Source organism: Aythya fuligula, chromosome 2, assembly GCF_009819795.1.
Source record: "Aythya fuligula isolate bAytFul2 chromosome 2, bAytFul2.pri, whole genome shotgun sequence".
In the NCBI taxonomy this organism is placed as follows: domain Eukaryota; kingdom Metazoa; phylum Chordata; class Aves; order Anseriformes; family Anatidae; genus Aythya; species Aythya fuligula.
Window position 1 is genome coordinate 18,613,214 of NC_045560.1, and position 23,598 is coordinate 18,636,811.

Below are 23,598 nucleotides of genomic sequence, written 5' to 3' on the forward strand. Positions count from 1 at the left end.
CCTCTAAGTCAATGTGCATGCTGAAGGTGGATCTTGCAAACAAGCAGAGAGGAGAGTCTCAAACCAAATCCTACACAGTCTGCTCTTTCAGGCATAATTTTCCAGCTGTCCTGATGCTACTCTGGTTATTTGTTTCTACAATTAAAAATAGTAGCAGTCTTATTACACGCAGTCAACATTGTTACCTACAGACAAATATCAAATAATCTTTGTTAAGATTTTTGCTCTGAAATAATTAAAGCCACTTACTGTTACTTAAGGAAATCACCTGTATGGCTACAGCAGTAAGATGAACATTTGTTTCCACTTCTTCTAATAAAGCATTTTTTGTTTTCAGCCTTGAGTCTAAATCCTCAGTCTACAGTACAGCATTTTATAAATCCGTGCCTTCTGGGAAAAGGTTTTTAAACAGTAAAAATGTTCCTTGTTCTCTCTGCTCACAACAGGGGCAGGCCATCTTGCTTTACCCAGTCATCTAAGTAATGCTGCCTCAATAGACTGAAGTACTTTTCCACATGACAAGCCTGCAATTTCTCCTCCCCTTCGAAATTAGTCACTAAATAACCTCCTTGGCATGTCACCCAGTCACAAACTGTGCAACATTATGTGATTCAATCACTCAACCATTTTTTAATGCGCGTCTATAAGATGCATAGAAAGAGGCTAACATCATGGAATGAAGTACAAGGGAGACTCACAAAGGGGAAAGCCATAAATAAAACTAGGAGTAAACTCCATTTAGGTAAGAGAGTGCATGTTAAAGGTAACTATATAAAATGCATCCTATTAATTCTCCAACAGGAGAAGACCTCCAATTATTTAGCAAATCCAGTACATACAATTCTAGGGGAAAAAAAGAAAAATACAGCCATTATTAACCTTGGCAGCTTCTTGAATGCTCCGCTTTGTGGGGACACCTAGTAGAAAGAAGCGTGAGCCCCTCCCGCCAGGAGAAGCACCTAGACACAGGAGCTGGCTGTCTACTCATTAACCAGGCACCTGAGCCACTTGGCTAACCTGAACTTTGGGGCCCCCATAAATCAATTGCATGGTTATCTCTGCAGCACACCATGCTAGCCATTAGGATTACCTTTTTTTTTTTTTTTTTTTTTTTTTAAAAAAAAAAAAAAAGGCACAATAGAGATGGCAAATGTCCAAAAAAAAAAAAAAAAGATAGAAAGCTTGCCTCCCTCCCTTCCATCACCTCACTCCAAAAGACTTAATAACATGGAAAATGTACCCTTAAAAATATGGTATTTAGAGTGTGAAAGAGATGGCACTTAAACATCATAGGGCAATCTCATGACACAAGCACTTTGCAGCACTGCAGTTATCTTCTGTATTTTTTGTGTGCTTTTTTTGTTTGTTTGTTTGTTTTTATGCACGTAAAATATTGCTTGTATCATCATGGCTGGCATTCAGAAGAATCAAAATACAATTTAAGAGCATAACCCCGAGCTAATATCAATATAAAGAACCATTTATAAGGGGACCTAACTGGAGTAACATTTCTGTTTTGCAGTACTCCCTCCTCTCAGTCTCTCAGCCGTGAGAGAGGGAGGCATCACTCATTGCTGTTACAACAGGGTAAGCTGACACAAAGCATTTGCGTAACATGACAAAGATCAGAGCAGATCTGGTAGCCAAAACTAAAAATCCAGGTGTTCCACCCCTTACTACACATTCCCCAAGAGCAGAAGGAATCATCCAGATTTGCAGACAGCTGTTGAGTCTTCCCATTATAAATTTGTACACCATTATTGGTCTTGACCAGAACTTCACAAAATTTCTGTGTAGCGTAACTTAATGTAAGCAGTCTTTTCAAGAGTGTAAAAGTATTTGTCTTAAGTGTAGCATTTCCAGTTTCACTGTGAAAATATTTTAAGACATTATTTTTATTAAATATTTGTACCAGAATTATAAAAAAGTAACATCGTGGCACAGAAACAATCTTAAACCTATTTATTTTCATTTCAAATTTAATCAGTCAAGGCTTGTTTCTTGCAGTATAGGAGTAAAGCAGTATTTACTGTTGAAGCATCTGGTTTATATTTGGCAGGTTTTACTAACCAGTCAAGTATCCCCTTTTAATGAATGGAAGTATGACCTAGTTAAAAATCTGCTTATCTCTGCTGACCAACTCAAAAATATCAAAAGTAAAAATACAAGCAAATTATCCTAATACAGTTTTGTGTCACACATGCTTTCCAGCAAGCGCAGAGTATAGTCTGCCATCCATGGTCTTCCTTACAGGGGAACAAACCTGCAGTGAGAAATCACATTATTATGCTAATATGCAGGATAAAAAAGACCTCTATATTTCACTTCTGTTTCTCTGCACTGAGTTGCAAGCTGGAAGGATGCACATTTTCAGTAATTGGACTCCAGCATGATAAAGTATATCCCAGAACATCAGGCACACTATAACTAGTTCTCCATACATCTGGCACTATATGCAATAGTCTCCAAGTATGTCTGATGCATATGAAAAGTTTTTCATATGAGGAATGAATCTTCTTTTAATTTTAAAATACACCAGGCACAGTATCATAAATAGTACACAGATATATCATTACCAAGGCTGTAATTTAATTTGTAGGTTCTAACAATGCATACAAACCATTCAAGTATCACTTTCCATTTCAATTACTTTATCAGAGCCCTCAAGCCTTGTCTAACTTGCCATGTATCATCCTGTGTTTAATTACTTGCCATATATTTGTTTATAACGTACTGTACAGAACAATAGCTCCTTTCCAGTTTAGCCCCCCATATAAACAAATGGTATGCCCCTAAGAAGCGCAACACCCTACACTTCACCAAGATCAGACCTGGAAGTATGGGCTAGCCCATTGCTTTAAAATCTTTGTTAACGTCTATGGTGATAGGCACAAGTTACCACTGAGGTTTATCTCCGGTCCCCCTACTTTTCTTCTACATCATTAACATTAATTCAGGACCCTTGGAACAATTTGCCCATCACATTAATTTATTTTCTCTTTGCTCCCCTCGATTCTCAGTAGAAAAGTGTTAGAGACACATTAGCGAAATGCACAATTATAAATTGAGAGAACATTTTGAAGTCTGCTGTGGGGTATACATGTGAGGCATAGATGGAACTGGCTTATTGCTTGACTGCTGATCAAAGTTCTTTCTGTTCCTGATAACAGCTCTTTTGGTCCCTATGCCCTTAATAATACATTCATGGATGGAAATAATGAAGCAGTTAATGTTTGTACTGCTGTAAACAACCATTTCCTTAACACAAAACAGGGAAATTTGCAGGCTTGATGGCTTGTCACTGACTCAACTGTTTTGCTCTCAGTACTCAGGAGGAAAGCTTGTGATGGAGTCAATGGGGTTTTGCTAAAATGCAACAAGTTAGTTCAATCCAGCAGAATCCAAGTGGGAAGACAGTTTGCTGATGAAGTTTTTTACAGCTGTTTTCTGAAAGAAGCATTATTTATTTTCAATGAAGGTCTCACATGACTTCATCACTCCTATAGCCCACCCAGAACCTAATTCTGATCAAAGAAACCGAGAGTGTAGGAGGACAGAGACCCGTGTGTGGACTTGTTTGTAGAACCTCCTAGGTCTCCAGTTACACAAGACTTTTCAAGGTAGCATGAGAGTTACCATCAGCATCTTTCTTCCCTCTGCACAGGCAAGCACCATGACAGAAAGCTCTCACTGGGGTCATCCACTTTCTCCAACGAAAGCAAAGAGACCAACCCCCAGCTTTGCCTCTAATAATTCAGCAGAGGAACAAAAAAAAAAGGTCATATCCAGCCCTGACTTCAATCTCAGCTGCTTCCCCACAGCAAAAATGGGGAGCAGATCACAGACCCCCCAGGTTGCTGTCCTCCACAAAGGCACCAAGGTGTCAGGCACACCAGCCCCCGACCGTATTCATATCTACAAAGATTTGTGGGGTGCCTCTCTGGAGACTGAAAATCCTACAGGATCTCTTCTATGAATTTAAGAGGCCAAGCTAAACAAGTAGGGTGGGAACAGAACAGTTTTGGCTGCCTGACATATATTGGACTTGATATTATATGCAGACTGCACTATCTTCTCCTAAACATACATGTTGTTTGTTATTCCCTTTGTTTACTGATTCCTAAGGCACTTGGTGAAACAGATATGCCTTGGGGTAGATATAAATACCATTTACCTACCTTGGGCTAGATATAAATACCGTAAAGTGCTCTTATGCTTATGCCAAACTCCCTAGTTCTGGGGAAAAAAAAAAAAAAAGAAAAAAAAAAAAAGCAAAGAACAAACAAACAAACAAAAAACATCCCACACCACACATTGCTACTAGCTAGAAAGAACCACTATAAAGGGGACAGGCAGCTCTAAAGGCTCACTGCTGGCAGTGCAGTGCAGTCGGTAGAAGAGCTGGTGCTCGCAGTGAGGAGCAACCTGCACACAGAGCCTTTGAACCAGCACACAAGCGAGCATCTGAGCTCCAAGAGAACAACACCTCCTTGTAACATGTAAAGCAACAGCATGTTTACATGCATACATATATGTTTGCATGCCAGCAGCACATTTGTGGCCTCTCCTTTGGTGATGGTTAATCAACAAAATCAGGAATTCTGGATTTTTAGGGATTTAAAAAATTAAAGGCAAGCGAGTACAAGCAAGCAAATCCTGGAGGTGATGGAAACTCTATAAGCCTCTCAAACTTTATTTTAAGTATACTTGAACAAATATAGCCAACTCTCTCTGGAGTCACATGAAGAAGGTTCTGCAAAACTGAACTATTACGTCAGGTCTGCAGTCTGTCTCTCTACCCTGTAATTTAAACCTCATGCTTCCCCCTCATTTCTGTAGTGATTTAAACAAAGACATTTTCCTAGCCATAGGAAAGTATCACAGCATGTATCACAGACATACATGCACTCAGCATTTCCCCAAAAGTTAAGATGGCACTATTAGTTGCTTTGCACTGGGGCTGTCTCATCCCATGTTGTTCAAAGGCAGTCATCCAGGCACCCCTCCGAGTCAGCTCCTTCCCTCCCCGGCCGGGTGGAACAAGCTGCCCCTTGGTGTTCCCTGCCTCTCCCCACTGACAGCACTGGGAGGCAATTTCTACCACAAGTTTATAAGGGTTAGGCTTTTTTCTTATTTTTATCACGACCCTGTCCATATGTCTTTTCATTTAGCTCACTCTCTCTTCTGTTTTTCAACCTATTGTTTTCCTTTTTCCTTTTTTTCCCCCTTTATAAGTCAAGCTGAAATACTAAAGCTAGAAGGGATAACAGCAATTTCATTCCAACTACTGCTGCTTGCTACTCCTTATGATGGACTTTACTGTCATTCACCTTGGTGGATCCAACCTGGCCTGATTAAGCTAAGAATTCAATATCCCTGACGTGAAGCTGCTAATAAACATTATTTATTTATTAACAGAGCAATACAGAAGCACCTCCACATGTCAATCTTCTTATCTTCTGTCCTACTATTAGCACTTTTTCTTATTCCTAAACATTTTCAAGCCTAAATGTAGAGGACTGAGTTTGTAGCATGATTTTTTTTCCTGCTTATCCCACATGTAATGCAGAAATATTAATAAAATACATCAATAGTGAAAAAAATATTTGGGAAGGTAATAGAGAATTCTGAATGTAAAACTAGGAAAAAAAGAGGAAAAAAAGAAAAAAAAAAAAAAGGAGGGAGGAGAATGGGACAGGGTGAAGTACAATACTAAGAGTTTGTGAAAGAGTAATACTGTAGATGGAGTGCTGAGAACTAAATAGGGAAAAAAGAAAAGGATAATAGAAACAAAAAACGGAGAATTAAGGAATTAAGACAGAAGGAGGTAAGGTACTGATGGGAAAAAGACAAATTAAAGAGAATATGAAGAGAAATTCAACATAAAAAAAGGAAAGAAAGAGTGAGAAAAAATGAGTGTGGAAGAACATGAATTACTTCAAACTTTTGTCAAGGCTAGAAGATTTTGCCTTAGTTCTTGTTATTACTATGCTGTAGCCTAGCATAGCAGGCACAGGAGGAAAGAGGGAGAGAGGAAAGAGAAAGAAGAAAATACATCCAACATAAATTTCTTTGGTTTGGGCTAATATTCTGAGGATTTCTGTTTTTAGTTTATTTTTCTTTTGTTTTCAGGGGTTGTGAAAACATGAGGGTGGCTTTTAGGAAAGAAGTGAGCAGAGCGTTCCAGGTAAATGCCAGCTGGAGTAAGCCCATAAAACACACGGAGACATGGGCATTCAAAGCAAAGATGTTTGAGATGCACTCAAAAGCTACAAAAGTCTTCTGAAATCTAGAACTAAGTTGAGCCATTCCCACTGGAGTTGGGATTAAGATTTAACACAGCTTTGTCTCCTTCAAACATCATAGAAAACAGCTCTCTACAAGTCAGGCCTTAGTTCAGCATCTCCAAGACTTGCTATGCAGTGGGACTGAGTGCTGAGCAATAACACTGAGGGTGATGCCACCTTTTGTCTGGTCGCTAGTGGGGAAAACAGAAATTCTAGGCTGATGAAGTCACCACCAAGCTCTGACAAGTGGCAAGACATCTCTGTATGTGTGTCCTTCTCACAAAACTTTTTCGTATATTAATTCCACACAGCTATGACTGCTTCCCCAAATACACCTCCACCTCCAGAGCTTATTGGTCATCATAATGCCCAGGTGTCCTTCTAATTCCTAGACTAAGATCACTTTATTCACGTCTAAAACAAGAATCCAATGTAAAGAGAAGGGGAAAGCAATAATAGACCGAGCTTCTTGCCATAAAAAGAAAATTGAGTTTACAATATGCATCAGTTAGATCTAGATAAGGAGCAGGATTTACATTTGGACTAGCCTGGTGGCATCGGTAGTGAACCTTTTTACACTCCCTAGCAGACATTACTACAGATTAGCTGTCCATGGGACACAACCTTGGTGACACTGGGTGATCTCTCCTTGCTGGGGAAGGGAGCACAAGGCCACACAGAGCTGTCCCCAGGCTGTACCACGAGGACCTCCATGCATTAGGCAATCCAAGCAAAACAAGGCATGACACACAGCACATTTTGCGTTAGCCCAACTGAAATCAATTGAAATCACAGTGCTGCTGTGTGAGGGTTTATTCCCCCAACAACATTTCATTGTTTGAGCTATTTCTCTGCTACCGGTCTGCATTACTTTATCCCTGATCAGCAAGACGGACATCCAGACCAGTGAATGTAGCAGACACTCCCTTCTGCATATTTAGGAGTGCATTTCATTTCCTACAAGCAAATGGAATGTGAGAGTTAAAAAAAAAAAAAAAGCTAAAATTATCCAATTAAGCAGAGACGTTAATAAATCTCTCATGCTTGATTTTCCAATGCTTCCTCAGTGCTCTTTCCAGACAGAGTAGCATGGTGAGTACACTAAGAAACCTCTTAGCATTTCAGCCAAGATTTTTCAGAGTGTTATCACAAATGACAAAAATATAAACACACTGAAACATAACACATTTCAGTCCTAAAAAGGTCGGATTTACATAATTACATCACTGGTTTGCCAATATCCACATTTATCTCATCAGTATAGCATGGCCCACCCAGCCCATAAGCTATTAGACTGTTTGGACTGAACATATAAAAGCTGTTACTGATTTTTTTTTAAGTTCACATTATGACACCCCTCAAAACTAGGGTTGAATTTGAACCAACTGTTTGTTTCTTTTTGCTTTTCCACAGCTGCTTTTGAGGCAGAATTTTCTGAAAACAAACAGGAGTCATGTAATTCATGAAGATGCAGCAAGCATTTCCTTCCCCCATCCCGTTCCCCTTGAAGAGATCAAGCACATCATGCACATAGCACAGACAGCCACCACCAGCGCAGGGAGCCAAACCCTTCAGACCAGTCTCAATGTCAGCACTTCCTCAGGGCACTGCTGAACTGATGGGGGTCATCCCTTTTTTTTTCCCAAAAAAGGAATAGTTTCAAACATGTACATTTCTGGTACAGATCAGCATTTTATTTGGTTTAAATATGCTGTATATCAGATTTCTTTTCTTTAAAAAAAGAAATACTGTTAGTAACTGAACTCATAAATCAAAATAAATGCATGGCTTTCTGACTTGCTGTACTACGACTCAGCTTTTATTTTTGGTCCATATTTGTATTTTTTTCCCACTGTGCTGAAGCCAAATAAAACTGAACAAGTTGATATGGTTAAATGAACATAAAGGAAAGCATCACACTTGGTCTCATCTGGCATTACCTAACAATAGAGTCAAAACACGATTTCTATTACAGATATATGCAATTGATTAGGAATATAAACAATATAAAAAATGTTACAAATCAGAGCCGATGGGTAAAAAAACAAAGCAACATGTCCACACTTGTAACCACCTATTTCTGTCAATGTAAGGGTGCAGCAAATTAGAAGAAGTTGCTGTGCTGAGTTTTGGCCTCAGCGCTGTCAGCAGGAGAAATGGTCATGGAAGCCACAGAACTGGATTTTACAATGTATGTGTCCAAGCTGGACTGCACCTCTTAGCCATAAGGCCAAGCAAGTATTTGCAGGTGTAAGTACATTTTTTGCAACGTTACAGGTGCTATCACTGCAGCAACCAGTTTGAGCCCTACATTTTCTTTTTATTTTACTTCCTTCTATCCAGAAAAGCATACAACCTGCCATGGTCAGCATGACTGCAGTAAATAACTTACTTTACTCTAAGGTGAAGCTATCTATAGTAAACATTAAGTGACTGAGGGACTAGCACTATACCCAACACACCCTGTTGGTCTTTTCACTCAGTCACACAGAACTTTGATTTGCAATGACGTAAGAAAGGCATCTACTCATGCAAAAAATAATTGCAGCATCACATCATTTCTCATGGAGTCCTGTTGCCTGCTGTTATTTGCAACTGTATTCCTTTTGCCAGCAGAGGCTTTTTTTAACCCCAGATCTCACACGTATCCAAGGAAAGATATTTTTACTCCTCATATTTTCAGAAGTCTGATTAGTTTTCCAGAGCCCACATAAGAAAAAGTACAATCCAACACGGAGAAGAATCAAAGGCCTCAAATATGTACATGTGTTCTAGACACCAGGTACTGGCTTACTCTTTTTTTTGTGTCAAAGGAAGATGGGGACAGAACTAATTCCCTCCAGTATTCACTAGGCTTAACCTCAAGCAGGCAATTAACAGCGTACTGAAGGGAAGACTTGGTGGAAAGCAGAGAATTTGGGTCATGACCATGAAGTATCACATTTTGGATTTGTGAAAAACTTCTTGGGAAATCTAAGGCCCTGACTGACAAAAGAGCAAGAGGTTTGAACACAAAAAACACATTGCTTCTAACTTTTCTTGGGTTCCAAGAATCATGATACCAAACTGCCACCTCCACATGGTGATTTTAAAGCTTTGTTCAAGTAAAAGATCCTTTGGAAAGCTAACTGGAAGTCACAAAGCTTGCCTGGACTTTGGTACTAGCTCAGAACATAGGGGACTCCAGCAGTTCAGATAAGCTACCAGTTTACAATGGAGGTAAAGGAGGAACTCCCCTCCAAATAAGCGAGGTCACGGCCACGAGCATTTTTATCGTCTGCCAGTGTGTGTTTAGGGAGCTCTGGCAACATCTGACCCCACCAGCTACTTAGGAATTTCAAGTAAAACAGCCAAATTAGTGCGAATTGTTCTACTAAAAGCAAGGGCAATGGAAAAAAAAAAAAAAAAAAAGAGTAAAACATCTAAAGAATTGGAACAAGGAAACATTATGTAAAAGAAGGTGGAGTAAGAATAAAACCAGAAACCAGTAGACAATAAAAATGGACTCAAATCCAATCCTTATGTTTTTATTCAGGGCAAGTTCCCAGTGAAGGCAGTGAAAGCTTTACCGAGAATCTTAGACTTATGTTAGAGATAAGGCTTCCCATTTTAATGAAGGACTGAGGAGACCTTCACACGAGAGAGATCAGACGTTGTCATTAAGGAACTTCATCAGCTCCAGGGCAAGCTCTGAGCAGACCTCAACACGAAAGACAGGCTGGCTTGAACATGGGCCTGTTAGTGGGAAAGAAAGTGCTTTCCCCAACAAAATGCCACAAAAACAACTGTATTGTGGTTGCAAGTCGACCTGTTTCCACAGAGAAAACTCTCTGGGAGTTTCCAGGTAGCTGGTTTGTGATATCTACCATATGACACTCCTCTTAGGCTAACTGGAAGATTACTGCATGGGTGCGGCAAGCTCAGGTTCCTTCAACGTTTTAGTGTCAAGAACATAAAACTTTCTTTTAACAGCAAGATTGATGTAAACTTAAAATCCATCTGCATTATTTAAAAAAAAATCTTTTAAAATGTTGGTATAGTAGCAGAATCTACAAGATTATATTCTTTATACAATATATATATATACATATATATATATAAAAATATATAATCCACCGATTATAATAAAAATATAATCCACCAAAGCACATAGCCATCCTATTAAAAATTCATGATACTGCATGCATCAAACTATACTGCAGGGTCTATATCTTTAAAAAGATTGACTTTTTGCCAGAAAGCATTTAAGATTTAGATATCGGTTTATGCATAGCTAAAATAAAAGCTGAAATTTTCTTTAAAATTCTACCCACTTTCCCACTAACTTAGGCTTTAAACAATAGTAGATATTGTATATCAAACAACATACGATTGAAAGATAGCAGGTACATTTAGTCTTTCATCACAGTCTGATTTGGTACAGCTACTTCTCAGTGCATACTGCTCTGTAGTTGCATTAATAATTGGCAACTACTGACAAGTTATTCAAAGCAAAGGTAGTAAAACCATGCCAGTAAAAAAAATCAGAAAATCAGAGACTTCTTTTATATATTTTGTTCAAATCTCCGCAAGATTTGTAATGGCAAGTTGGAAAATAACATTTATGTTTAATGTATAACTAGTCATAAAACCTAAGAGTAGAGTTTGGTGATTTAGCAAGCAATTAAGCATTTATTTTCCCATACAGTTCAAGGAAGAAGAAATAGCTTTCATTGCTCTGATAAAAATTCTCAGTGAATCTGAAAATATCTTTCAGTTTGCGGAAAAAAAGAAAAGGGATCATGTATCTTTCAATATTTATAAGCATCATCTTACCTTACATTTCTCGGTGAGTTCTGTTTCTAGACGACTTTGGCAGGTATTTTAATTCAGAATTAGTTTCAGCAATACATGCCATTACATCTTCTCTTTAAAACAAACTGCTTTTTCTCTTTTCCTCAGACAAAGTATGTGGGCTAAAAGAGCTGCAGCGTCTCTGTTCAAGCGATTTCATGGACACTCAGAGGCTTACTGTATGAAAGTTAAATCTGAGTAAGGAAGGCATTTTTTCCTGTCCCGGAAATCAGTATAACCAAAACCAATGCTGAGCTAATGAGAAATGTTTCTTCCATGTGTTCTGTTTGGCAGACACTGCAAGTCATATCAAGGAAACACGTGATGTTTATAAATACAATATGGCTCGTGTTGTCATAACCTCTCAATGACAAAAAGAGCATTAGAAAAAGCAGACAGCAAAACAGCAGGAAAGATGAGATTTGTATCATTTGGAAGTTCTCTATCAGATAATAGAGGTATTAGCGTTTGCTTTTTCTTTTTTCTTTTCTGCCCAAAAGAAAACAAAGTTTTATAGTACTCGGATCAGGAAGGCAAACACATGACAACTTACACAAATGCTGTCTTATAGGCATCCTAGCACTAAAATGCATTCATTTCATTGCTTGAATTCTTTTCCAATACTTTTCTTCTAAATACCTCTACGTGATTCATGGAGTTGTTTTGTTTTGTGTATTTTTTTTTTATTATTATTATTATTTTGTTTGTTTGTTTGTTTTTAGCCATGGTATGCAATGAACAAATGTAGTTTTGGCAGCATTTGCAGCTTTTATGTTTATTGATGTTAAGATTACAAACAATCCAATGAAAAGAAGCTAAACATCTCAAAGAAGCTGGATGTATGTTTATAGGTATCTTAAGCACACAGGAGGATGCTCCTGCTTTTATTATCTCTCTATCTTTCCTGCAAACCAGCACTGAATTTCAGACTCCCTAGATGCTTCTTGGGAAGTTGTTTGAGGGTTTTTAGCATTTTTTTTTTTAAGTTCACAAATTGCATCAATACGTAATGTAGATGAGAACTGAAGTGTTAGCAGCTTGCTAGCCAGGTAGTTTCAGGTGAAAAATTGAAAGTCGCTGTTGCGCAATTTTATAGTAAAAGCTATTCAACACAACCGTTTACCCAACTTATCAAATGTCTGCATCATTTTACAGAACAACTCACTTTAACTCATCCCATGTCACCTTGGCAGACCAAACCCCCATCGGTGCCAAGAACATCATCACCTTTTTGCCGTTTAACTCCCAGCACCGTGGAGTTTCCATGTACCCGCGCTCTCTGACTCAGCCCTGACCGAACTTGCCCTAATTGCTCTTTCTCCGAGAAACAGTCTCTGAAAGGAAAAACCTCAAGGTGTACCTCAATAAAACAACAGCCACAACAAGCATTCTTTGAATATTCTGGCCTCACCCACCCAGCTGAGGGCTGGGATAAAGGACTGACCTGATAAGGTCTCATTCAAGTCAGGGAATTAAGCAAAAACATGGTGGTTCTAGAACATTTGAAAACAAAGTGTAACCCACAGACTTCATGGCAGGTGGTAGGGAAGAGAAAGAATGCCAAGCAAAATAGCCACCCGTTTGTTATAAAGTAAAAATTCCCCCGATTCTCAAACTGGCAGAGAGATGAAACCCAAAACAAACCACTGCATGAACCAACATTATTAGAATCCAACCGTGCTACCAGAAACGCAGACAGGTTACAGACAGAAGGGTGAGACTATAACTTAGGATTCTTCCTCTTTTAGGCACTCCAGAAAAGGAGGAACCAGGACAGAAAATGCACTGTTCACATACAGTGGGGAATCACTTCCACTTGAAGTCAGTGGTACGGCACCAGGAGGTCACAGCAACAACCCAGGACAAAAGGAGCTGTGACACCTCCAAAGACATTCAATTCAATACACAAAACCCCACTGTTCTTTAGTGTCCCCTGTTGATGTGGTATCCATATCCAACACCTAAATGTGAGACGAGATGCGACCTGGATCCTACAGTTAGAAAGTCTGAGAAAATCTTTTCCCCTTTGGATCTACACAAATCACAAAATGTTAATTATAATGGCAAAGAGAAGCTTGGTTGTGTACATGGGATTGTACTGGAATTCAAAAGAATGCTGGAGAGAATAAAAAACTCATCTGAACTTCCACTTTTGGACAAGAGACAGTGTTTTGTCAAAAGAAAGTATTGTTGCATGGAGACCTAGAAAGAGCTGATTAATGTTACATATTCAGGCAGCAGAATAAAAGAATGAACTGCAGCAACACAAAGACTCCAAAGAAAACAGCTGCTACAGATTTCCAGTGTACATGTTGGGAAAGGAATAACAAAACAAGGAAAAGCACACATGCAAATATTCAGTGAGACAGCACTATGTGGCTACCTCTTGCTTGAAACAGCGTTCAACATAGCAGACCTGTCAAACAAATCATGCTCTTCAAGATGTAAATGGCCATGACACAACACCGACAAGCAAATAAGGCACTCTGAATGATTCAAAGAGAAACTGTTGTTTAGAACTTGTTTACAACCCCACGCAAAAGTCTTTTCTTAAACACAATGCATTCTGAAAGACGCATGAACAGAAAGACCAGGAAAATTAGAGTTAAGGGACGCAAGAACTGAGTGTTTTGATACGACTTCTGAATTTCACAGATCCCACATTTCCTATCTCACATTCTGAGTCTTCTTGTCCATATGGGTAATACTTAATACTTCAAGTGTTACTGCCAATTCTTATACAGGTCTCACATCTGTTTGGTAGTTAAAACAGGTGTCCAAGCTGGCAGCTAACATTATTTTCTGAGATTATTCTGGGTCTGTTACATGGAAATGATTATAAATCACATGAATAAAAGCCTGAACATCATCAAACCTAAGGATAAATGTTCCAAAGGGACAAGAAGGCAAACGGTAGAAAAATCTGTTAAGGCAAAACCTCCCAAACCTCAAAAAAATAAAGCTTTAACTCACACATGGCAGGAGATACAACCACACTTCCAGTATCATCCATGGAAAAATATACTTAAAACAGCTATTTCTTGATATTCTAAATACTGTTGTTTCAACTTGTCTGACAATAACTTGCTTTTCTGTATTTATTTTTTTTTAAACAGTTTACTATTGTGCAGAGCACAGTGACTACTAGAGTTACTCCCTGCTTCCTACTGCAGGGATTTTAGTGCTTGGATATCATGCAAAACTGATGAGAATAAATTTACCCAGTGCAAAGATGCACAAATAGAAATGGAAAGATGAGAAGCAAATTTTTTTTCCAAAATCTTTTAGGTACATCAAATGCACACAATTCTCACTTACTTCCTCTCCCACTCCCCACTTTAATGTGACTTGCTAAGGAAAGATACCCATCTTCTCTTCCCCATCCTAACAACCTGTGAAGGTGAAATTCAACCAGATTCAAGCAAAGGGTAAAGCTCAGGAATCTATCATGGTCCTACTAATTATGCCAAATTAGAGATTTGCGAGAAGGTCCTACAGTACTTCTGTCAAGTTGAGAAAAAGTTGTTTCTCCAGAGAAGCAGCATTGGAGTGAGCTCCACTACATTCCCCTACTTCGGGCAAAGCTTGAGCTAGTATCTGAGCATTACTGCACAAGGAAGAACACAACCAGAAGACACCAATCCCTAAGAGAAACAGATTTAATTATTTCCGGCACTCAAGAAAATGCTTGTTTCCATGTTCATAACTTTGAAGTGTAGAAGTTTACCACGATCAAACGGAATACTTTTGCATGCTTTTCCGCAGAGCCCCTATGAGAATCCTGGCTTCAACTTCACCTCTCAGACCAGAAAGACGAGAAATTGCCAATGTGGAGGAAAGGCCAAAGGAAAAAAAGAGCTGTTTTATTGCATGCACACAATTTCAAAATGGTATCTCTAGCATTTCAGCAGAGCAAGTATATTATATACCATGAAAACATCACTTCTGCAAAGGCTGTCACCGTGTCACCGTAATTTTTGAATGATGGCCAAAGAGAGATAACTCAGCCATAGTCAGGAGGTGTTGAGTGTCCATTCTTGTTGTACAATGCACTATTTTAAAATATGCAATCCAAATTAATACAGATTTTGATCAGAAGCAGCCCCTGTGTTCAAAAGAACTCTGTTCAGTAGTGAGTAGGTGGAAGAGGGTCAAAGAAGTAGTCTTTACTTCTGAATACATGTAGCTAACGTGGTAGTTAACTATATCTGAAAACAGGTCTGGAGCACACAAACAGAGCCACAGCAGATACATTTGACATTCACTGCACATGGAACAAGAACAGTATTGGTCTAACTTTATAAAGTCATAGTAATATTGCTATATAAGTCAATGTCATATTACCCAATGATAGTACTTCATGCTTTTGAATGAAATCTATCAGACATATTCAGTTGCAGCTACAGGAATATAACTAAAATTGAAGAATTTCAGGACCTTAAGGAAGACGCTGAAAGGTACCACGTTAGCCCTTTGAAGCACATCTATTTGCTCTCTCATGTTGTGTGTGCACTAGTGTGAATAATCAAGTAATTAGATTTCTGACCTATCAAAAGGACCATTTTATAATTGAAGTACATAAACGAGACGTGGTTGAGGATAGTGCCTGTAAATAAACTATTGCAATCTTTCTAAAATAATGAGGCCCTAAACTGTTGAAACAGCAGAAATACTTCCATGAAATATTAATAACAAAGCAGTATGACATGCTCAGAATTGATAATGAAACCAAGAAGCAAATGCACAATTAAGCAAATTACTTCACAGGAAATTTTCAGCGCAGTTGAATCAGCTTTGGGGCACACATAAAAGTCACAGTGCAGGCGGGACAGTAGTGGCATTTCCTTCTGGCCCATTGAGCTCATTTTGTTGTACCATTTCCTGGGGACAGACCTAGGATGGCTGGGGAGGAGATGAGGGTGTGTAGCCTCACCACCATCACCTCCACCATCACTCCTGGGTGCAATATTAGGTGTGGGTAATGTGGTGGAAGAGCTGCTGCACAGCCACACCTCCTGCCCTCTCAGCATTAAGGTGGAGCACAGTCCAGTAAAAGGTAAGAGACAGAGACAGTGGGAAAGGGGATACGTTTCAAATGCTCTATACTTTCCCAATACAGAATGTTCACTTGAAAATACAAATACACCAGTCCTTGTTCAATACAGACAAAAAAAATTAGAAAAGGACATAACCATTTACTGCACAACAGGTATTTATCAGTATTTCTTACGTGAAATGGTCATTTACAAAGTATTTCAATAGACTTCAACCTAGGTACACATGCTCAGCTACTGTAAACCAGTCCATGCTGAAGCCTTGCTGGAGTAGCACCAAGCTGTACTTCACTGTAAAGGGTTTGGAAACATGAAATAAGAAACTTTAAAAACCCTAAGCACTGCCCATGCCCCAAAATAAGTGATTTAAGTGATTAAAGGTATTGTTTTTATTCATGTGCTTTAATGCTAGTAAAAAAAGGAAAAAAAAAAAAAAAAAAAAAAAAACACAAATAGTTAATGCTCAGGGCTAATGATTGGAAAACACAAAGCAGTTAAGAAACATTACGGAAAGCACGATCATTTCCCTCTTCTGTATGTGCTGTACATCTTCCACTAAATTTTTTAACTTGTGTACATATTACAGTTATGAATTTAAACATTTAAAATAAAAACTGCAGGAAAGAGGAGTATAAATGCAACACTAGTACTTACCCTTATATCTCCATTTACAGCTCTGGAAGTGTGATTAAATGCATGTGCAGGATCTTTGTTGTAAACTTTAAGGAAAGACCGGTCTTGAATATTCCTGGAATCAAAAGAATCAGCAATGATAACAGATGAAAGTAGTTTTATTTACTTTATAGCCTGAAAGTTTCAGGTAACAGACAGACATGGTAGGTCTGCAACTGACCTATAAGAAAAACCTAAATGCCATAGCTTAAACACACACAAACAAAAGCCTACTTTGATTCTCTTTCCCATGGGAAGTATCATTCTTTCACTACCACTCCACACCCATAAAAATTAGATAGTGTTAAGTTTCTTTCAAGATCCTGCCATAGAGTGAAAGCACTTTGAAGACAATAGAGCTTCAACATTTGCACAACGCTCAAAAGGATTTAGTTAATATTTACATGTTTTATTGTGTACTCAACCCACGTGAATTTTTGCTATTCTAAGAAGCAAGGATATAAAAGAAAAGTCTTTCTAACTTCAGTTATTCAATTAACAACTTCTTCACAAATCTAAAAAAAAAACAACAGGTAAAAACTAAAAATTCAGAAGCAGATAAATCATTCCTCTAAACTTTATCTATAATAAAGATAAGGTTTTAAGGAAAAAAAAAAAAAAAGGAAGCTAAAAAGAAACAAACAAGTTTTGATGAAATCTACCACATAAATGGTTTAGAAAGAAAGCCCTAAGAGTTTATTTTATTTAATTGAATACTTTGTCATTCACTAGTTCATTTTTAAACTATCACTATTAGGAAAGAGTTAGATGACAGAAGTATTCTATTTTGTTTCAAAACCTACCTTCTGATAATTTTATGGCTTAGAAATTTGCACTGAGATCTGCTGATTTCTTGTTCACATTTAGTCAGTAGCAGAGCCTCCAATCTACGCTCACTTACATGCTTTCAAAGCTGCGATTCCTTTCATTTCCCACTAGTGATCTCTAGAGAATTTACTCATACATGTGACTGAATTCCTTTCCTCCAGGTGCAGCTACAAGTCTAGTGAACTGATCCTAATCACGGGGATTATCATTTAAAAATGAAGGAAAGGATGCTTGGGCAGGTCCAATTTCTTTCTTCCGATGTCATATTACAACCAGTGATTGCTTTGTATGGGTAGCTAGTCAGAACTTGTGCTGCTGTTGTAGATGTCAAGTAGTCATTAAAGAAACTCACAGCTAAGAGACAGATCAGTGCCTTCTGTTTAAGAACTGCAGGGGCTGATGAGAACTTTAGTGTTTATGAGTGTTTACTTGCAGACTGCATAGGAAAATAGCTACCTTGCGGCAAGTTCAAGTTCTTCAATTATTTATGGTAATGTAAACTGTTTTCCATCTTAAAAACGTTACTCTTCTGCTCTGAGACTTGCACTGGGATTCTCAGTTACCGTTTTCTGCCTCAGACTTGGAAATATGTTCCTTTTGATACAAAGCTAACTCTTCCATTTTCACCTCGAGAAATACTATATTTTTCATATAAATGAATTTTATCTGCTGTCTTTTTGCTCTGATGGCTATGAGATGGCACCTCAACTAACTGGAGTTTGTTTTAAAAGCGTTCCTCATAAATACTTCTTGTAGGAACACGACACTTTAAAGTAAAACATTGCTGTAAGGCAAATCACCAAAATACTAGGCATTTGATCTCTGAAGTGAATTCTATTTCACCTCATGTTGCTATTCTAAGATAAACACCACTGATAGCAGGTATATATTACTGCATGTTCATTATTACTATTATTTGCATTACTGTAGCTTCTTAATGCCCGTGGCATGTTCAAAGGTCCCATTGATCTGTGTGTACTGTATAAACACCCTAGGAAAACAACCCCTTCACCAGCTTACAAGATGAATATAAGACACAAAAGACAACAAAATAGCTGCAGAAAGATAATGGAACAAAAAGGCATGAGAAGACCATAGTCTTTCCAGCCTGGTGAGCAATAAGCAAATCCTGGCACCACAGTCATGTGTTGAATAGGCAGTGCAAGAGAGAGAGGGGAAAAATGGGACTGGAAGAACAATGTGGTGGCTTTGCGGATATTTGTAGATGACTCCATCCAAGCATATTAGAGGGCTGCTGAAGAGGGAGCATGAAGGCACTTGTTTGAAAATTAAAGACATGCACAATGAAAGTTGGCATTATTAGCCAAGTGGAAGCAGATGGCACTTGGTACTGAAGAAGAAATGAAAAGAAGTACTGAAGTGGGCTTGGAGGGGCCCTCATAATGAAGACAAGTAGTTTATATTTAATGAGATGGAGGAGATACAGTCAGAGGACAAGTGAAAAAATACATGTGAAACAGTGTGTTTGACAAACTAGGAGAATGATTTTGTTGCTTCATTTGAATGGGTAAGAGTGAACGAGATTACCTCCATCAAATGTCAAGAAAAGAACATTATAGCAGCTGATGTACAAAAAGCTACATGTTAAAAAGCTGGTGTTAAAAAATGTTACTAAGCTGATAATTTAGTCAAGTGTTTTTTCACTACAGGGTGTGAAAGGAAAGGCTGCCTCAAAGTGATGTTACACAGAAAAAGGAAAAAATCTGAAAAAATCTACAGTGGGTGCAGAACCCAGAACGGGATTAAGAAAGACCAGTTTATGGACTTAAGAAGCAAGTGAGTGCTTTATTTTTTATTTTTTTAAGAGAGAGAGAGAAAAGGAAATAAAATGGGGGGGAGTGGGATGGCCTCATGGTCTAATGAAGGAGGAATATAAGATGAGCTAAAACAAGCGGTCCATGAAACCACGTTAAAAAAGAAGACCAAGATTTTCGTTTGGGCAAAAAAGGTAAGTTTCAAGTCCAATTGCTCACATTCACAGGGAAGACATCAACAGCAGGACTAGGTACTAGCACGTACAATTCTGCATACCATTTTATAGGATGAATCATAACCACCTCAAATGTGGATGTAAAAATCTCCATTTGGCAGATGAATCCCTTTGTAAAGCAAAATGGGATAGTTACCCAGGTAGGTATGATAACCCAACTAATCCACAGGGATAAGATGATAGTGAAAGATACAGACACAGAAAGGGAATGAGGACAAAGCCCTGAAAAAAAAAAAAAAGTAGAAAATCAGTGCTTGAGAAGACAAAAAAGAGAGGAGAGAGACAGGAAGAAATTCAGAAAAAGCAGTTACTGAAACAAAGGGAGATCAAAGTTCCAAGAAGAAAGCATTAAAAGTATATGTCAGATCTGTGAGAATAAAGGTGTAATGTTCACAAAAGCTAGCCATTTGGTGACTCGGACATTTGCAATGGAACAGTAGGGAACAAAAGACAGGTTAGAATTAGAAGAATAAAACCCCACATAGTCTAGGACTGAACTGGAAGAGTAAAGCTCCAGACAGCAGTTGTAGTGACTGCTCAGTGCAGGACAGAAAGATGGGGTGGACAGTGGAAACTCAACTTGTGTGCATGGAGAGTTTTGTTGGGAGGCACAGAAACATGTTTGCGATGTAAAGAGTAAGCACTGTAATAGAACAATAATCAATAAAAGGACAAAGCAAGGGATGAGAGGCAGGGAGGAACAGAAGACAGCCTCCAAGAGAGATGGAGAGCTTAGAGCCAAATGAAACATCTGTGTTTAAGGCAAGGAAGAAAGATAATAGAAGAAAGAGATGGCAAGCAAAGGAGAAAGCAATTATGCTTCTTTTTATCTATTCACTGAGGGGAGACACTGTGTAAAGATCTTGCAAAGAGTAAGGAACAGAAATGGAGACTTTTTTTTTTTTTAAATTATCAAAAGGTGGTGAAAATGCAGCTGGTATTGTATGTTTTGGACTGCTGAGGTTTCCTTAGTGAGCAGGGTGGCAGGACTGAAGAAGGGAATTTTTTCTATGAAGGAAGTCAGCTGGGTCGTGGGATTTCCTCTAGAAACACTCTACAATACAGGCATAGGAGCAGAGGAAGCAGATGTTGGAAGCGAGCCAGACCTGAGGTTGGCAGAGTGACGCCTGCATAGGAGCAAGGGAAAAAAAGGTGGAGTGGAGTGGTATTAAGATAATCAACAACCCCATTCTTAGGGGCAGGGAGGAGATGAAGTCATAAACTGTTAGTCTGAAACTCAAGGGAAGATGGAAAGGATAAAGTGAGAGAGAAGGAGCTGATGGGGCAGATGATGGTTGGCAACAAGGCGCTCAGCAACAGAGACACAGGAACCCCTATCCTGATTTTATCACTTGATCTGATCTAGTGAACAGACTGTTTGATGTATGAGAAACTTGAGCACATGATGAATGACGATGTAAAAATCGGATCGGTCTTAACATAGGAGTTACAGTGGCCAAACAGGGGTGTGGAAGACTGCAAAACAAGATTAAAAAATGAAACAAACCAAACAAAAACAAGAAAAAACACAGAAACTGAATCCAAGCAGCTGGCTGATGACAAGACACTGGATAGACAGCCTGTGGAAAGCAAGACAGAGGACAGAAGGTGGGGTGCAGTGCTGTTCAAAGACTAGAAAGAAGAGGAATGCAGGAATTTGAAATGACAAGGATAGAAAAAAACAGCTTGCTCTTTCCTTAAACTACATGAAGTGGAGAAGCACCTGAGCCAAGTAATCACCAAGAAGAAACAAGGCAGTAGTGGACAATACACTTCCCTTGCTTTCATGTCATTTTCCTGCATTAGTGGTAGAGACTGGCAGAGAGGAAACACCTTTTCTGCTTTCTTCTCCATCCTCTTAGGCTCTTCTGTCCATTATTTTTACCTTGTAACATCTAATGAAAAGGATCCACAAAGGCCCACCTTATTTCCCTGCACAGTTCTATAGTGTGGCATGCCTGAGATTTTTGTTGCTTTGTGATTTGGGATTTTCCAGAGCCCCTGAGAACCTAGTCCTTTTGCTTGAAGAACACAGACATCAGGACTGAAGGAACATGGTTAGTTGGGCAGCTGAAAACCCGGAAAATAGAGGATAGAAAGAACAATCTACATGTTAGCCAGATCATTTTTTAATAAGCTCTGAAGTAGTGAAAGAAAGAGACTGCATTAGTTGCTGCATCCTGACATAAAATAGGAAGGTGGTGAGGTTGCTGTAGCAGCAGTTACTAATGCCACAGATCTCTGGCAGTGTTAGATAATGGATAATTGAAACTGTTTGTGAGGGCAATCAATGACATTCATATTTTTAACTTCAGGCTCACACAGATCGGGTTTTGCTCTGCCAGCAAAGAAAAAGACCATGTTTTCTGTAAATGTTTACTTTGCGTTCAGTGTTTTAAATATTTATGTCTCAGTTAAAATGCAGTAAAATATTAAATATGTCAACCTGCATGCATTATATGAATATTTGAACAAGGTACACCATTCATCAATGGCTTGTGCAACAGATGTTGCACCTACAGCAAGCCTCCCATATTACTTAGATACCACTGAACAGGCCTTTATGTGTTAGGACACTATCTGCTAGATACTTATCAGCTACACTCCTTTTTATTCTATAAGTGTGCTACAAAAAAACAGTCAACAACAACAAAAAACAAAGCAGCAACAACAACAAAACAAATCCAAAACCCGGCAGCTGTAATTGCTTCTACACTTACCTCACATCACACAATTCATAGTATATGTTTCTGCTCTCATCCTTGATGTAAATGGCCACACTGGGCGATTCCAGCATTTTCATTGTCAGCTGCTGGGGGAAGGCACTTACAAAAAGGGCACGAATTGTGTCTGTGCTTGTGATTTCATTTGGCATCCTCAACTGCTTTGTTTCGTCTCCATACTGAAGATACAAAACACCTACAAGGAAAATATAATAGTAAATTTAACATTCTTAAGTGCAGAGAAATCATCTGCCCTTCCATGTAGGACACAGACCAAGCCCATACCAAGCAGAGAAAAATCAGCTCACACCCCTTGCTCATAAAGCACATACAAAATTTTCCTTTTCAACACAATATTGGAGTAGAGCATTGAACCCTGATAGAATTGTGCCCTGATAAATATGCTTGCTCCAATGTTGCACTTTGCTGAGAAGCCTATTTTTATTGTTTTTCAGTTAGATAAATTAGAAGTTTACCTTAAGAAGGCCAATGGAAAATCCCAAACACACCAAGTCTGCTCTATAGGGGAAGGTGTTGGTAATTCACAAGGTACGTTTATTCTTAACGTAGTTGAGTAGTTGAGGGAAGACCTTCACCATTTTATATCACCCAGTTACCATTAAACATAAATTTTGCATTTTAGCCTCATGCTTACTGAACAGTCTTCCCCAGAAACAGACTTCCATTTTAACACTAGCTATTTTATATTTAAAGTTCAATTTGCTGGCGTTACATAGTATAAAGCCCCAGGTGAAACTCCTAGCAGAAGTAAAACTGAGGTCTCACACATAAAAAAGAGCAATTTCAGATCCTTTCAGTTTCACAGCAGTATTAATAGGCATCCTTAGCACTCAGTGAGAAACATGAATGATCTTAGGATGCTGGGTTGCAAAATGTGGGTATTCTTATTCACTGAAGACAAAAAGCACACCATTCTGATATAGCTAACTCTCTGTTTTCAAGGAATGGGAGGCTGTAAGGTGTTGGATAATGGAAAAAACATGGATCATACAGACCAGGGACTCAGTGAAGGGATACCCAGTACACCTTCCATCCTGTCTGTGTTGTGCATACAGTATAGCCACAGTATATACAGTGGTTGCCTGTATTCCACTGGCTGCTGCCGTACTGCAAGTTTTGCTGCCATATTGCAAGTCATTAGCTTTGTGACAGCACAATCCCATTCCATC

The 23,598-nt window shown here is 38.7% G+C and overlaps 1 protein-coding gene across 12 annotated transcripts in view; it reads right to left on the minus strand.

The window, feature by feature from the left end:
- KIAA1217 (KIAA1217 ortholog) overlaps positions 1-23,598 on the minus strand; it is a 372,473-nt gene that overhangs the window by 68,616 nt on the left and 280,259 nt on the right. For 10 of the 12 annotated variants that reach the window (XM_032180908.1, XM_032180909.1, XM_032180907.1 and 7 more), the window contains 2 exons: positions 22,406-22,604; positions 16,829-16,922 (listed from right to left, as the gene is read on the minus strand). In XM_032180908.1, coding sequence (XP_032036799.1) covers positions 16,829-16,922; positions 22,406-22,604 — 293 coding nt within the window. Of the gene's footprint in view, positions 1-249; positions 270-11,102; positions 11,398-16,828; positions 16,923-22,405; positions 22,605-23,598 lie in introns of those variants that run through there. The other 2 variants (XM_032180903.1, XM_032180904.1) reach the window with 2 other exon arrangements.